Source organism: Schistosoma mansoni, chromosome 3 (assembly GCF_000237925.1).
Source record: "Schistosoma mansoni strain Puerto Rico chromosome 3, complete genome".
NCBI lineage: Eukaryota > Metazoa > Platyhelminthes > Trematoda > Strigeidida > Schistosomatidae > Schistosoma > Schistosoma mansoni.
Window position 1 is genome coordinate 3,879,734 of NC_031497.1, and position 16,809 is coordinate 3,896,542.

The 16,809-nt window shown below is 30.1% G+C and overlaps 1 protein-coding gene across 1 annotated transcript in view; it reads right to left on the reverse strand.

Annotated features, from left to right (window-relative positions):
• Positions 1 to 16,809, reverse strand: part of Smp_132270 (putative poly(rc) binding protien) — a gene marked incomplete at both ends in the record, with an annotated part of 48,663 nt that overhangs the window by 9,888 nt on the left and 21,966 nt on the right. Inside the window, 6 exons of the mRNA XM_018798941.1 lie at positions 2,119 to 2,407; positions 4,970 to 5,107; positions 6,059 to 6,187; positions 10,144 to 10,281; positions 10,870 to 10,986; positions 12,248 to 12,280. Of these exons, the coding sequence (XP_018650780.1) occupies positions 2,119 to 2,407; positions 4,970 to 5,107; positions 6,059 to 6,187; positions 10,144 to 10,281; positions 10,870 to 10,986; positions 12,248 to 12,280 (844 nt within the window). The remainder of the gene's footprint in view (positions 1 to 2,118; positions 2,408 to 4,969; positions 5,108 to 6,058; positions 6,188 to 10,143; positions 10,282 to 10,869; positions 10,987 to 12,247; positions 12,281 to 16,809) is intronic.

The following is a 16,809-nucleotide window of genomic DNA, read 5'->3' on the forward strand; positions in this document are numbered from 1 at the left end:
AAAATAGAAAATACCATATGTACAAGATTTAGCCAAACGTGGCTTTGAACAAGGGGAACAGTAACTAATAGACTGATCATAACTCAGGAATGGCAAATCCTACAGTAATAGTCTATGGGTCAAAATGAAGCTCATAATAAAAAGAACGTGAATATGAATACATGAGTTACCTAACAATTATATAATAGGAAATATACATATCATATTGGTCCATAAATAGTTCTCAAAGTTAACATTCATAAATCGCTTCGGGATATAACAGAATAATAATATTCTGTATATTAAAAATATTGAATTACTTAAAGGTATATCATACTTTAAATAGTAAACCAAATGACATATATTGATATTATATTTCTTTCCTTTTTTGTTTTTTCCTCTTTTTTTTCTTTGGTGGGGGTGGGGAAAACAAGTTTCCATAGTGAAGATACTTTCTATTTAAAGAAAATTACAATTTTACTAAGCTTTATCACTTAATTCTATTATAATTTTATTGTTGTTGTTGTTGGTCATTTAGTTTGACATTTGAACATGATAAAAAACATTATTAACTTTTGTCATTAACACTTGAATATTTTGTTTAAACTAAATAATAAATATTTTAAATCAAAAATATAACATTTAACAAAAAAAAATAAATTTAAATTTATATATATACACATACAGGGGTATGAATGATGTTATTGTCAATTTTGTAAAGAATATAATATTATGATGGAGAAATAGTAACTAGGTTTATTCTTTGTAAAGAAAAAGTGAACTAAAACAAAGACATTTATACATTAATGTGTAGTTTGTGCTTAAATTTTTCTATATAAAATGAAAGTTTTACTTTTATAAGTAAACAGATAGAAGTCTTGCTAGGGATAAGAATAATGACAATAACGACAGTAATAAATAGTGATTATTCAGTAGTTACTATGAATAAGACTTCGATAATGATTTAAATGAAACAGAGTTTTAATGGTTGAATTCATAAGTTGATCTAAACTAGACCACCATTGGAAACATAGAAGAATTAGACAGCCGTTTCATCCTAGTATGGGACTCTTCAACAGTGTGTATTCACGATCCAGCACTCGGGATTCGAACTCAGGACCTTTAGTCTTGCTCTCAAACGCCTAGTCTCTAAACTATTGAGCTGGTCGGCATCCAGCGGTGTTAATGTCAAACTTCAATCGATCCATATTATCTTTGTTATATCTGGAAGGAGAATAAGTGAATGGTAACCGCTAGGATCTATTTATGCACTAATATTATATATATATATATCATTATTTTATAACTATTAAGTAACCATATTATATGTATATTCATATTCCTTTTATTATAAGCTCCCATTTGACCTGTTGACTACTATTATACGATTTATTATTATCAGGTTATTCCTAATTTATTAGTTACAGCCTCTCACATTCACAGCCACTTTTCGGTCTGATCTTGGATGATTGTTATTTTCTATTTTATGGTATGATGTGATCTGGTTTCTTTATATATAAACCCAGCATGTCTGAAATACATGATTCATGTGGAGGAGGCTGATATTGGTGTTCTAATTAGCAATCGTATCGCGTGATAATTAACAGACCATAAGGACATAACAATCTTGGACTAGTCAGCAATTAAAATGTTATTACAAATAATTGGTAATAATGAGTTCTAATGTTGAAAACATGAAATATGCTCTCAGACTAGCATATAAGTGAAATAATTCTCAGTGATTTTGTAAAAAATAACAATTTAACAAGAAATACGTGGAAGTTGCATTTACTCATATATCACTGAAGAAAATATTTACTGGTATCGAAAGACCAATTCTACCGTGTGTTGATCAGTACATATAAACCCTAGTCATAATTAAGTGAATAGACAAAATTGTAGATGGCCATGAATTCATAGTTATCCGGAACTCTGGACAAAAATATATCAAAACTTGAAATTGATTCATATCGTTGAAAGTTTTATTTTATTACTGACAGATTATTCCATTCACTGAACCTGACATATTGTTAGTACCTATGTATATTTTAGTCTGTTATTTAAATCTTTCGTTGACAGTTCTGTTAGTTTTATTGATTTTCATACCTGACAACAAAAAAAATAAAATTATTTCCTCACCTGAAATGAGATCTGACATTTGATTAACTGGTCGACCAGAACCAATTACTGTTAGAGGAGATTGCATAGTATTTGCTGTAGGCAGATTGGGTATGATAGATGTATTATTGACACCACAGCCAACACTACATGAACCAGAGACTCCAGTTCCACCAGATAAAATACCAGATGGTATCCCAAACTGATTCGCATAAGTTCTATTTAAAGTTGGACTAACAGAGTTCACTTCGTTAGATAGTAACGAGGCTGATGTTAATATTGGTGTAGTATATCCTGATTCATGTGAATTCTTATTTAATGAAATAATGAATAATGAAGGGCAAGTGAATGTTATAGTTAGTCACTTTCAATCACAATTTCATAAAGAAAGTAAAAGAGGTGTATAAAATGTAAACAAAACTTTGGTGGTCCTATTATTTATGAGAAGTCTTCTTAATCAATAAATGTTAGATACATTGGAATACAGTTGTCAAATTTTCGTAAATATTTATTTTTCTTACCTTATTGCAAAACTCAATCCACCTTAGAAGCGAGTTCACAGTGTAATCAAATATTGTATAAAGTAAAAGTAGCTTTTTATATTAAATAAACATTAAGTGTTTCATGAAACCAGATTTTATATGCCTTCGATAATACCATAAAAATGGTTTATAATAGAACTTAGCTAACAATTTCACTGACTGAATAACTCTGAAGAATGAATGTGTTTACAATCTCAACTTCTTGAACATTGAATATATATAAAATGCTTTTGGAACTCCGCCTGTAGCTCATCCGTGGGTTACTGCCGGTCCCAAGCCCGGGTAAAGGAGGAGGGTTGAGCATTGGGTTAGCGACCCCATTCCGTAGAAAACTAACTCGCTGAAAAACGTTAACCAGAAAAGTAAGTAAGCTTTTGGAATTCACCCAAATAACAGATCTTTAAACTTTTTTTTCATTCATGTACTCTTATGCGTCGTTTGAAAGTCAACCCACTGATTTATTGAATATATTAGGTCAGAACATCACATATATATACAAAAATGAATACCTAACTTTTTTAATGACTATAGTCAAATACAAAATATATTTAAGATAACCCTATTAATATTTCATATTTACAAGATAAATGATTGCTTCTTCTAAGAAATTTGACGAAGAGATTTAGACAATCTTTGTTCAACTTCAAAGAAAACTATATCTAAAATAATGTGTAGGCTTTATATCTACTTCTATCATATTCACTCTTAAAGAAGAGTCAAACAATGTAATCTGGAAAGAGAAAAGCACAAAAAATTTCACATTTTTCCCCTTTTTTATAAATCAGTTTACATTCAATTGTAAAGTGCACCATAGTACCTTTTTAGTACACTTAATGATTAGAATATTCCAGTCAAATGTAGTATGATTTATGTATAGACGCATGTTAAATTTCTCTTATTGAATATATACTGAACAATTGAAAGAGAGAAAAAACTAAAAATATTCAGTTTCTGATTGATGTTTCCTTCTTTGTTGGTGAAACAATATTGTGTGGAACATCAATGATAAATTGAATACAGTAGCAAATATGTCTAAAGTTAGCTTATGATATTTCTACAGGTCTATTGAAAGCTTCAGAACTTTCAAGCTGTTTATGATTATTCTTCAGAATCTTGTATTACATTGTTTGGAAATAGAAAATGATTATTCATGAATATGAAAGCATGTTGTATAGTTAGCTTTAACGATCCGATCTATTGTTGTCTTTTAAGTCTAAGTTTCTTTAGTCTCTCAATTTCTCATTTTATAATTTTTGGTCGATTGATGATTTCTGTAGTTTTATTAAAACTTTCACAGTATAGAAAAAAAGAAAGGAAGCTAAAAATGGTGATGATGATGATGATGGTGTACGTTCTTATAATATGTACCAGGTAGAGATATAAATAAAGAATAAACCGTGATGGATTTCACTATCCATGTATCTGATTTTCTTCTCTTTGATTTCTGGTTGCTTATATAGTGTCAGGTTTTCCAGTATAACAAACATATATTTTTGCCACCATTCCTCAAAACAGTAATTCAGAGCTAAAATAAAATTATGGACATTGGTTCAAATAAACTTACTGTGAAATGAACCATCTAAGTTATCTTATAAACTTAACAATGTAGAGAAATGAAGAATCCACTATACCATACTTTCAAGTCTTCTGAAACTAAATACTTTACATTAGATGATTGTTACTTAAGAATTAAAACCGTCAATGGCTCAGCTCATGATCAATTACGATCAGTTTTAATCTCATTTTGAGTCTCCATCTGTAATGCTATTTGTTATGTTTCATTTCTTTAATCTATTTGTTCTTATTTATATTTCCAATGAATCTTTCTATGATACCCTTGATAATATTACTTACGAAGTTTTTGAAGGATTTTTCTTGGTTTGCTAAAGTTAAACATACACACTTGACCTGATACACAGTTACTCTAGGTTTTATTTAATTAATGTATGCCTGTCATGATACCTATTCTTTATAAAAATTCTATTATACCAAATTAATAACTACGCATTTTTGGCTTGAAGTTAGAATGTATATTTAAAAGATAATCTGAGAAAATTAGACGTTTTTTCTGGTTTAATCATGATCATTACGTGGAATAGATTACTTTAGACTGCTTTAAAGGTAATTCTTCACCGGACTTTAAAAGTTGATGATGATGAGTAATATGGAGGCCCCACTTATGAGGCTACAAACTTTAACAATAACTGATCATATTTAAGTAAAATGATACATTGTTCTAAATATTGCACATAAATATGATGAGCAAAGAAACGTAAGACCTTAATTCATTCTGAATATGCATTTCCTAAACAAATCCCACGTTAACTAACCTCGCACACTGAAAGTGGAAGTCCAGACAAGTTTGAATGAAGTAAACCAGATGAAAATGTAGTGGCAGGACATATTAATCCTGGATTACCAATGACAGGTTTTGGTCGATAAAGAATGACCGGACCCTTATTTGGACACTGTGAATTGAAAATGATAACGATTGTTAGTGATACTTGAATAAATCATGTAGAAAACTTCTGAGAAACAAAAGATAGACTAACAAAGCTGTTATATTAAAAAAAATTTATATCCATAATCGAGTATTTAAACTGTGTATCTATTTCAAATCAAGACGTTTTATTATGGTAAATCTTATTGAAACCTTCTTAAAAAAATACTACAGACTATATCTTGACACCTTTTAAAGTAGCTAAAACAAAACAACATTTACTGTCTTTCATTTTCACATTAAACTAAGAGGTTAAGAGAAACAAATAATACTTGTGTGATTGAAGGAAGATAGATAAAACTGAGTTACTCTGTCTCTTAAGTCAATAATTGAAATTAACATGTTACTTACAGATATATTTTCTGTTTATCATAGTACCACCATGCAAAACCTGGAAGCACTGGATGGCCGTCTCGAACTAGTATGGGACTTCTCAGCAGGGCTCATTCATGATCCCGCACGCGGGTCGGAACCCAGAACCTTCGATATTGTGCGCGGACGCTTAACCTGTAGACCACCAAGCTGATCGGCATTCAACGGTGTTAATATCTAACTTCCATCGATCCATGAATAGCTAAGCAACCGTTCATCTACTGTCTCTGTCGGGCACGGATTGGACTCCATTGTCACAGCTCATGAATTCAACTATTATAATTACTACAATCTCCACAAACCCCGTTGTGATAAAAAACTAAATGATCATTTAATAAGATCTTATAACTTTTCACTATGGAATTATAAATTATATCTTGGATCATTACCTAAAGTTCATTACGTATCGTTGTTTTTCAAAATCGTTATCTTAATTTTTACTCCACCGTAGTGTTAAACAGGAAACCTCAAATTAGTTGGATAAAAATCTTTCAGTCAGTGTAAAATTGAACATTATCGATTTTGAATTCAAAATATGATCACATACCTCTAAAAATATATCACACAATAGTCGAATACATTTGGAGATTGAATCCGCTGTACCTGATATTGTAACTGTTCTTTCTGTGGATGTTGGTAAAGCTTCACTAGCAACTTGAATTGATGCACCAGTTAACTAAATGTTTAATAAATAAATGAAAAAGCATCGATTCATTTTGCATTGTTTGTTTGAATCTTTCAATTGATGTTTAGGACTGCAATCGATCAGTCTCTTATTGAGATATGGGCATTTCGTTCGGATCGCCTCAATATTGCCTTAAGTCACAAGTATTATAAACAAGAATGAATGGTGGTTAGCAGTGAAATCCAGGACGCGTTGATGTAACTGGATCCAATAGTTGATATCAGTACATCCAGCTGACCAATCCCAAATAAAACGAAACATACGTCCTGCATTCGACTGCTAAGCACTATCCATCTTTACTAATAAAGCTTGTCATTTAAGGCAATATCGAGGCAATCCTCACAGGATGTACATATGCCAACAAGAGACTAATCGATTTCAGTCCTAAACAACACTTGGAAGATACAATCAAACAACACCAAGTGAATTTAAGATTAAATAACTTTAAATTTTAAGTATAAGTTAACGATGACAACTGACATATAAGATTTAATTTTATGGCTTATGGTTATATGTTTTCAGAAATTTCAGTAATAAAAAAGTATGGGCGAGACTATAATTTATGGACAAACCAATCAGATAAAAGATAACAAGTCCTAGATTTTGGCGCGAAATTTATCCATACATTTGGCCAAATATCATTTTGGCATTATAGCTAATGTCAGTTCGTGATGAAAACTATAAATCTAATCCCTAATCATAACCATCAACTGTAAATCACAATTCTAGTTCCTCACCCTGTTTTATAACCCTCATTTGATCCTAGTTACTAGATGGACATTCTCAAGGTCACTTTAGCGTCGTTCAAAAGTCGTCCATAATTTATAGACTCACCAAAGTATGTTCTTGGTTTGACAGTCTATACGCCTTTTTGTTTTCAAGAAAATATAATTTTCATATAAGATTATTTCATTTAAAATGTTTCTGTCCATTTTAAATCGTTTTTCATAAATGAATAACATTCAATAATTTGCATAATTTTATGAAAAAGATTTTCATCTGTATTACCAATTAAATGAAACAAAACATCATCCAAATCAGCTTATAATAATAATAATGATTGGAAACAGGAAGTAAGAGTAGACTATTCCTGAAGATGTTAGAATTAGATATAAAAGAAAAAGATTCATTGAACCGAACAATCTGTTGAAAGATTTCCTTTTTATATGTTTAGCGAAATAGTTTAATTGAGTTTCATTCATTCATCATTTGCTGGTATTACTTCACCTAAGTTGATCATTGAACAGTTTAATCATTGTGATTAATAATTACATGGGTTTCATATAGAATGTGTATGTAAGTCAACCAAATGAGATAATAACCTATGTGACCTGAATTTTCACAATACTTTTGATGTATGAAAATTTCATGCTATTTCCTGAGTTACTGATTGTTTTTTTTTGTTCTTCTATGAAACAGTATAACATTTCATCCATTAACAAGGCACTTTAGTAATAAATCAAGTCAACTGTAAAGATGGTTGAAAATTATGTATTTCCCATCAACAAAAAAACGTCTTGTCACAAACAATGTATGTTTTCTGTGATTAATAGAATCTTTCAAATAAGCTTAAAGAGTTATCTCACTGACTAATGTTATATTAACTGTAAAGGAGGTTTAGAATATACAATGAACACATTTGAAAATCAAACAAGGTTTGATAATTGTAGGTGAACACATAATTTTAACATGTTATCTAGTAGTTTCTAAGCATGTGAACAACTAAAGGATTGTTTTATCTATCTGAAATCAAACATCAGTTATTAACATAAATGTTTGCGTAGTTCAGAAACAGTTCAACGATAGGATTAGATGAAGTAAAAATTGGACATTGATTTGATTTCAATAAAGTTAATGTTCTTTAGGTTTTTATCACCTATAAATACTCACAGCCAAAGTTCTCTCTAAATAAATGAATAATAATCAATCTGGTGAAACCGACTAAAGTATAGTTGGTTACATCATATTAAATTCTGTTTAACAACTATAACACTGTATAAAATACCGCATTCAATATCCCAAATAAAGGTCAAAAACACCCCCTTCATGTTATTGCCAATTGCGTTTATAAATTTGGGTGTAACTGCCAAAGAGGCTACATCGGCCGAACAGTAAAGGGGGCATTTCTTAGATTCTTTTGAACATGTTCTAAAAAGCTTTCAAACAACTGAGATAAATTTTCTAAACAACGCAATTACTAAACATCTCTTGAATACAGGACATCAGGTCGATACCTTGCAATCTTTCAAAGTGATTAATAAATAGACAAGCTCTAGTCTTTCGAAGTTTTCTAAAGCCAGTTCTAACAGGTGTCAGAAAATAGTTATGTGTTCAGAAGGAGATGGTTGTTAGTCTTTTCTTTACTTTGGTGACAAATATTCCCTCATTACATCATAAAATTTAGTTCAACTTTTTTCATTCAGCAGTTACATCATTACATCATTTTATTCAGACTATCTTCTAGTTCAGTAATCTTATTTTGATTAATTGAGCTTAACTTATTTTGTTCTTACCTATTATCGGCGTTTGTTGTCTACGTAACCAGTTGTTTCCAACTCTTTGCACTTTTGTTACTATCAATGTTGTAGAATATTCTTTTACACAAGGTATTTATTTACAGTATTTTGTTTAGTCTATTAGATTTATTTACACCCTTTCTATACTATACTGGTATGCCTTCAAAGCAACTTTCAACTAAATTCTTTGATGTATGTAATTTAAACCTATTTTATAATTAGGATTTTTAAGTATCACAGATTGTAAGCAGATGATGGAAAGCAAACGAAATAAAATGAATTCACGCTGTTCTTGGACTCTTTATATTAATTATAAACAATATTAACATTTTAAGCAAGATGGATAGTGGTAAAAGCTTCAGCTAAATATTTTACTAAATTTTAATGATAGAAATTAACAAGAAGTAAAACGGATGCTAATAATTTGGCATATTCATCTTTGCTTATAATGCTTGTGAATTAAGGCTATATCGAGGCAATACACGCAGTATGCAAATATGGCCAATAGGAGACTGACCAGTTGCAATCCTAAACATCAATGGGAAGATTCAAACAAATCATACTAAGTGAACAATAACATTTTATTTAACTCGTTCATTCAGTGATACTTCATGTTACATGAATTTCAAAAGCAAAATACTTTTAATTGCTTTGTTATTAAATAAATATCAATTTGTCTTTAGTTTCAGTTCAGTTAACATGACGACAGTGCTGAATAAGGACAGACCACGGACTGATTTTAACCAGAATAGTATTGAAAACCAAGAGACATGATTGACTACTATCTTATCTCAGTTCATAAATATTTTAATTTTATCTCTCAGTGAGAATCTCGACATTTAGACCCAAATGACCGATAAAATAAAGTATTTTGTAAATTTCAATTCTCAAGAATTTCATAAGACACAAGACATTTCGGCAATATGATACATTGTCAATGATGCATGTCATTTTACTGTCTAATGTAGAATTGACCTGGAATAAGCATATTTGAATTTTGGTGAAGGGTTGTCATTTATGATGAGATTAATAGATCAAACGAATGATGTATAACACTGGTCATTCAAAAAATGAACGTTTAAAATCCTGATGATTATATCACCAGAAAATGAAGAATGGGTGGACATTTTAACGATCTAAATAAAATCCTATCGAACATTTTAATAAAATAAATATAGTGTTATACGTGTAATAATGTAGTGTGTTTGCCAAGTATATCTTTTAGTGTTCGACTTCGATTCATACACATCATCTTGGCTATTTGAACCATCCTCAAAGACCAAATCGAAAGAAGACAATAACTATCCTAATCCAAAGTAATAACCATTATCGCTATTTATACACAAAATGAAACTCACTAAGACCTAATCAAATGAGATTAGAATATCAAGAAATAGACAATATATCACAAAATGCAATTGATTGTCTTACCTCACGAACATCTTTAATCTTAGATCCTCCCTTACCAATTATTGAACCACATTGAGCTACTGGTACTAATAAACGTAAGGTCACTGGAGGACAGTTGGCTGTTTCATCACCCATTCGTAATAAACCCTGTGTAAAATCCTAAAATTTTCATAAAAATATATATCTCAATATTTTATCTGGAATTTCGAAGGGGGAATTGTTATTATTGTTATTCATTCAAATGCTGTTCATCAAAATATCGAAACAAAATTATGAAATCCTGGTATTATATCTAAAGAAGACTATCTTAGATCATCGAACACTATATAGGACTCATCCAACCAAGCATATCATACTAGGTAATGATAATTAAAGTGGAACGTTTACATTTGCAGGATGGCGAGATAATTTTAAATGATTCCATTTATGTTCCACCTACTTTTAATAACCATAACATTTTTCAACGTTGTTGTCAAACAACAAATGCTACATGACTTCCTACAAGATCGTTTATTGTTTTGTGCAAGAAATAAACATGCCAAATTATTAGCATCCGTTTTACTTCTTGTTAATTTCTATCATTAAAATTTAGTAAAATATTTAGCTGAAGCTTTTAAGAATACTGATTAACCACTTACTAACTTGCTAGCAGAACATATTACAAAATATCATTATATCTATGAAGTAATTGATCTAATAAACATTTCTAATTAAATCAAATATTATGAAATATATTTGTTGGCTTACATCTTCAAATTTACGACTCATTAATGTAAATGCAATATAAATTTGTTCTGTTGTTCCAGTTATAGTGACAATTCTCTCTGGACTAGATCCATCTGATATATTGATTCTGGCTCCACTCTGAAATAATTCATTACAAAACAAACATATAAACAAAACTGAAATGAAATTAATAGCTGATTTATTATAGTGTGGTATGGTCTACTTATATCCACATAAGTAGTATATGGTGATGGTCAGACATAGAATGTATTTTGGCAGAAGATCGATAAGAAAGAGCAGGAACGAAGTTCGATCGGTAGGAAAATGCATGAACAATGAAATCAGAGAAGATGGACTGACATTTGCAGAAAGAACAGTTAATATTGAGATAATTGATTGTTATTTTGCAAATTAACTGTTTACTGTACGGTTATCAGAATTTTGTGAGATAGTCTGTAATTTATGCTTAAATACATTCGATCGTTCCCATCCGTATTTCTGTTCACTACAGTATAACATTCATGTAGGTAAAATAATAAAGTCAATGAGTTATCTAACCTCTATCAATAATATTTATATTAGGTATTTGAATATAGACGACCATGACTATTCAAGGCGAAGCTAATACTGAAAACAAATGTTATCACTTCGTAGTATACGCTATAGTACATACTTGAGATTATGGTCAATACAGCCCATAAGGGCAGGATATAATTAAAGAGTCAAACACTAAATATATATATCCTATTTTGAGTGGTAAGGGTTCTTTATCATTTATTCGAATTTCCCGTAATTACTTACAACATATCATTGTGAGTACTTTAAAGTTTATCTATAGTTTGTATAAAGGAATTTATCCTATAATCTTTCGTGAATAATTTTACATACAATAATACAACGTGTTTGCTGAACAATATCTTTAATTATCAGTAGTTATTTACGAAGATTGTTTAACTTATTTGGGATCAATAAACATTTCATATTTGTGTAACGGACCTACTGAAGACAATGGAAATTGATTGTACATTATTATTGACTGATCAAACTTAAAATCAAATACTGTCAGAACCTTGTTCAGTTGTCTAGAGGGTAAGGGTTCGTGTGAATTATTGAAGGTCTTGAATTCATTTCATTTTGATAGCATTAACACTTTAGACTATAAAACCAGAACAACATATATATGTATCTTTTGCAACTAATAAGGTTTTCTACAGTTATCCATCTAAATCATTATCTAAATCTATATGGGATACTATTATATAGTTGAGATCATGAGTCAATTATACAAAATTACCAAAATCTCCACAAAACTCCCTTCCCATATGGGATGCATTTAAACATTTAAAACATTCGTATTCTTATACATAGAATTCTCTCTTTTAAAAAAAAACAAACTTACCTCTTCTCTGTATTTTCTAACATTTTCTCCTCTCTGAAATGAGTAAACATATTTTATGTCAAAGAAGAAAGCATACATAGATACATATATATATATATGCTTTTTAAAAGAAAAAAAACTGATAATGCCAATTCAAACAATAACTACATAGATATTCATGAAATTACTTTTGATATATATGCATACATATGATCTTTATTAAGTGTTTAATTGTCATTTGGACAACTATAATATTTAACAAACAAACATAAGTCATTTTAATTTTTATTTTGGCATAGAAATAGATTATATATATAATAGGGATGATTTTATTAATGGGGTAGGGTAAAAAAAAATGATCCGAAAATTTCTTAAACTAGTTTTTTTTGTTTTTTTTTTAGAAAAAAAATAGGCTTTTTCTTTTCTCCAAAATGTCACTTTTCCCCATTTTCATAAAATTATGAGTAAGAAAATATTTGGATAAACAATAATTGAAATTTTTGGTTTAATTATGAATAAACATTTTCAATATTGTAAAAGTTTACATCAAATGGTTATTAATGAATCTGATAGTGAATTTTATAATTCGGTAGATAGTTTGACTCATTCTATCAAAAAAATTTGACTTGGTTTAGTTTTTCTTTTAATTTGAATTTAAGTAATTTCAAAATTGTTGTTTATTTGACTGAAACGTTTAGTTAACATAGCGATCAACTGATTATAAATACAATGGAATATTTTATTTATTTATTTATTTAAACACATAAACATTGGTACAAGGGGACACCAGATATGTATGCGCCTCACAATCCTCATTTGATTTGTGTGAGGGCTGTGATACTAACCGGGTGCCCAAACTGAAGCAGGTGGTTTTCTTAGAGGGCCACACCCGGAGTCTTTGGTCTAAAGGTCTGATTCACAAGGCAGTGGAGCATCGTGAGGAGATGCAGTCCCATGGTAACTGGTGACCAACAATTGATTGATACGCCATTTGTTCCCTCAGGATACTGGAGCCCATGTGCACCATTGGTTTGAATCCAGGGTTTTCCAACTCCCCTAGGTGAACTTTCCGTGTCCACCAACCCAGTTAAAGCACCGGACATTCGCCTTACGTCCTCTCAATTTCTTAAACAACACCGTTATGGGAAGGTAGTGAATAGGACTTCCCTAACAGAGGCTATATACGCATGACCATGTGAGAGCATTTGGAGAGGAGGAGTGGACTCTCCCACTCTCGGCCGTACCAGAACACTATTTAACACCAGTTAATGGATGCCGAAGTAATAATTAATATCAGATATGTGTAGATAGATCTTATAATGAACCAACATAAGTTCAAGAACTATTGGAAACTAAAGAGAACTAAAGATTTTTCCTGTAGTCTTCTAGACTCTTTAGCTGTGTCTAGCCATAAACACAAAAGTGGTAGGACTATTCATTTTTAAATGATGCCCAATTCCTTAAAACCAGTGAACTGAATTTCACTGGCTTATATTGTTATCTTCAATTTATTCATAGTGCTTAATGACTATCACATAACATAATTGACAACATCTACTGTCAACATAACCCAGGTCGGTTGATCCTGCGATTGAAATTATGTTTGAGATTATCTTTGGGATTTATAATTTGCGTGAATTATTTTGATAGTATTGCATTTTGTCAACTAGATGGATTAATTAGCAAGATCTCGTTGTCATTCTGAACGACATGATATGAGCTTCCTTTAAACTGGAGTGCTATTCTTTTGGAAATTAGTCGATGATGAGTACACTCATATTATTTATATAAGCGTTTAGTCCAAACTACTTTGGAATTAAAGAATCTTCAAAAAACTTTAAAACATAATGTCTGTTGTTAGGTACTAACGGTCAAATTAGGGAAACGTATGGAAAACGTCACAAAGTTAGAATATAATTCGTAATTATTATAAAGTTGTTTATTTTTAATGAGAGTCTAATTCAACTTTAATTCATCAGTTATCTAATAAGTAATCTATCCAGTTTTTGTGTTCTATAGAAATACATATATTTACATAATAATTTAGAAATATATAAACGAATGTCAATAAAAATAAAGATTGAACTGCATTACAAATAACTGAAGGATAACCTTTATGACAAAATCTCATGTGTACAACAGCTTTTCTAAAAATGAGTAAAAATGTGGAAACTACATTAGAAAAATGGTATTCGGAAGTATGTATGAATCTTTCTAGCATATTAATATTAAAAGGTAAGAAAGTACTTTTTAGAAATGATGAAACAGTTCTAACAAGAAGCTATCGCACTGCTGAAGTGTCTCGCACCTAGACGAAACGGCCGTTCAGTGCTTCTAGGACTCCCATGATGGTCTAGATTTAATCGAGCAATGAATTCAACTATTAAATTACTACAATATCCACAAAACCATTTTCTGAAAATAGAATATTATCAACATGCTTATACGTTGTATTCTATTTAAATTTGGATTAATTGTAAATATTCAATGAGTATCTTGTTTGACAACCAATTACTCTACAATCTCCATAAATGTATTAACCTGAACTTAAGGACTGATTTATAAACCATATATAAGTTTTATTCACTTGGTATTGTTTACTTGAGTCTTCCGATTGTTATTTGGGACTACAATTGATGAGTCTCGTGTTGGTATATGTGCATCCTGTGCGGACTGTCCCGATATTGCCTTAAGTGACAAGCTTTATAAGCAAAGATAGATAGTGGCTAACAGTGGAGATAAATACTTTCACTATGAAAAATCACTTGAATGGTACTTTATTTTCAATAGTCAGTAAATATCAAAGATGAATTTTCTTCTTTGTTGCGTCTGTTTACATTAACTAATTCACTTAAATCATACGATTAATGTTCGTAATCCGGAGTCAGAATTTCACTTTTGACATACTTAGAAAAATACATTTCATCTACATTCTATAAGGGTGAGATTGAATTGATTAGGAGTTTGATATTCGAAAATTTAATTGACTTTCATAACTTATTATTTCAAAGTGATTTTTATAAGCTTCATCTAAATCTAAATAGATTTCTTCCTTTCAACCTCAAATAACAAAAGTTGTGGTTATCTATTAGATAAAATCTGAATTTTATATATAAACATCACATATCCTTTCTCTGTTCTTATCTAATGTTTAATCTAGTATTAATCCTGTTATTATTGTCTCCATATCAGACACTTCTATATCTATGGGGGTTTTTCGTTAATGGAATATTTTACATGACCCTTTAAGTTTTTTCTGCTTGTTAACTTTTACCGATATCAGTTCATTTATTCGTTTCTAATATTTAAATGTCTAATTAGAAAGTTTGAAAGGTTTGCACAAATTAGTTAATTTTGTTTACATTAAAATGCTACATTAATTTATTGATTGTACATTTTGTTATATCCCGTGGAGATTTCTGGATGGTAACTTTTGAGGACTATTTATGGACCAATGAGATATGTATATTTCCTATTGTGTAATTGTTAAGTAACTAAATTATTCACATTCGTGTCCCTCTTATTATAAGCTTTATTTCGACCGACAGACTATTACTGTACGATTTACGATTCCTGAGTTATCCCCAATCAATTAATTACTGTTACCCCTATTCACAGCCACATTTGGCCAAATCTTGTTACAAATGTTAAAATCACTCCTCTCTGATTGACGGGAATCAGCACGTTCATATATTAAACAGAGTACGCAAGCAATCGATATAACACATTTCTTACTGGATTATGAATATCTTATAGACGTTATATTATATTGTATGTTAACCCGTCTTACTGTTTTTCGCTTTTCATCTATCATCAAGGAATTCCGTCTTTAAATTCATGACACATTTAACAAACATGAATATTCTTTATTAAACTTCCGAATGCGATTATAAATTAAACTTAACTAATCAAAAGTCTCATTTATTCTTTCAAATGGATTTTTTTCATGAAAAATCGAAGCTTTATAGAATTTGCATTCATTAACATTCAATGATTTAGGATCTTTGTAGATTTCATTTTATACAATAACGTTAATACAAATAGTTAACATTGTTTATTTGCGAACGATGTTTTTATTAAGACAGGCATTTTGTAAAGATTTTTATTTAACTAATGTAGATATTTAGGTATGCAATCCACCGGCCATTGTAGACGGATGAAGATTATTATTAACTTCCTATAAATAGTTGTATATAAGTAGTATGCATGAAATCTAGAATGCAGGTACATCTAGCTGACAAGTCCTAAATGGGACGAAACACGCATCCTGAATTCCACTGCTAGCTACTATCCATATTTGCTTAAAGTAGTGTGCACATTTCATAAAGTTATTGTTGTGTGTTTTTGATATGTTACATTAAAAACAATTAATGTTTACAAATCACTTTTTCCATGAATAAAAAAATCACTCATTATGAAAACAGAAAACAAATTTATCCACTACAGATTCATTACTTGGTTTTGATAAGTTAAAAATAAACTCTACCAGTAGTCATGAACAGAAAAACGTAATGTAAAATCATGAATATTCACTCTGTGTTGTTTACTTATATCTTCCCATTGTTATCTAAGACTGCAATTGA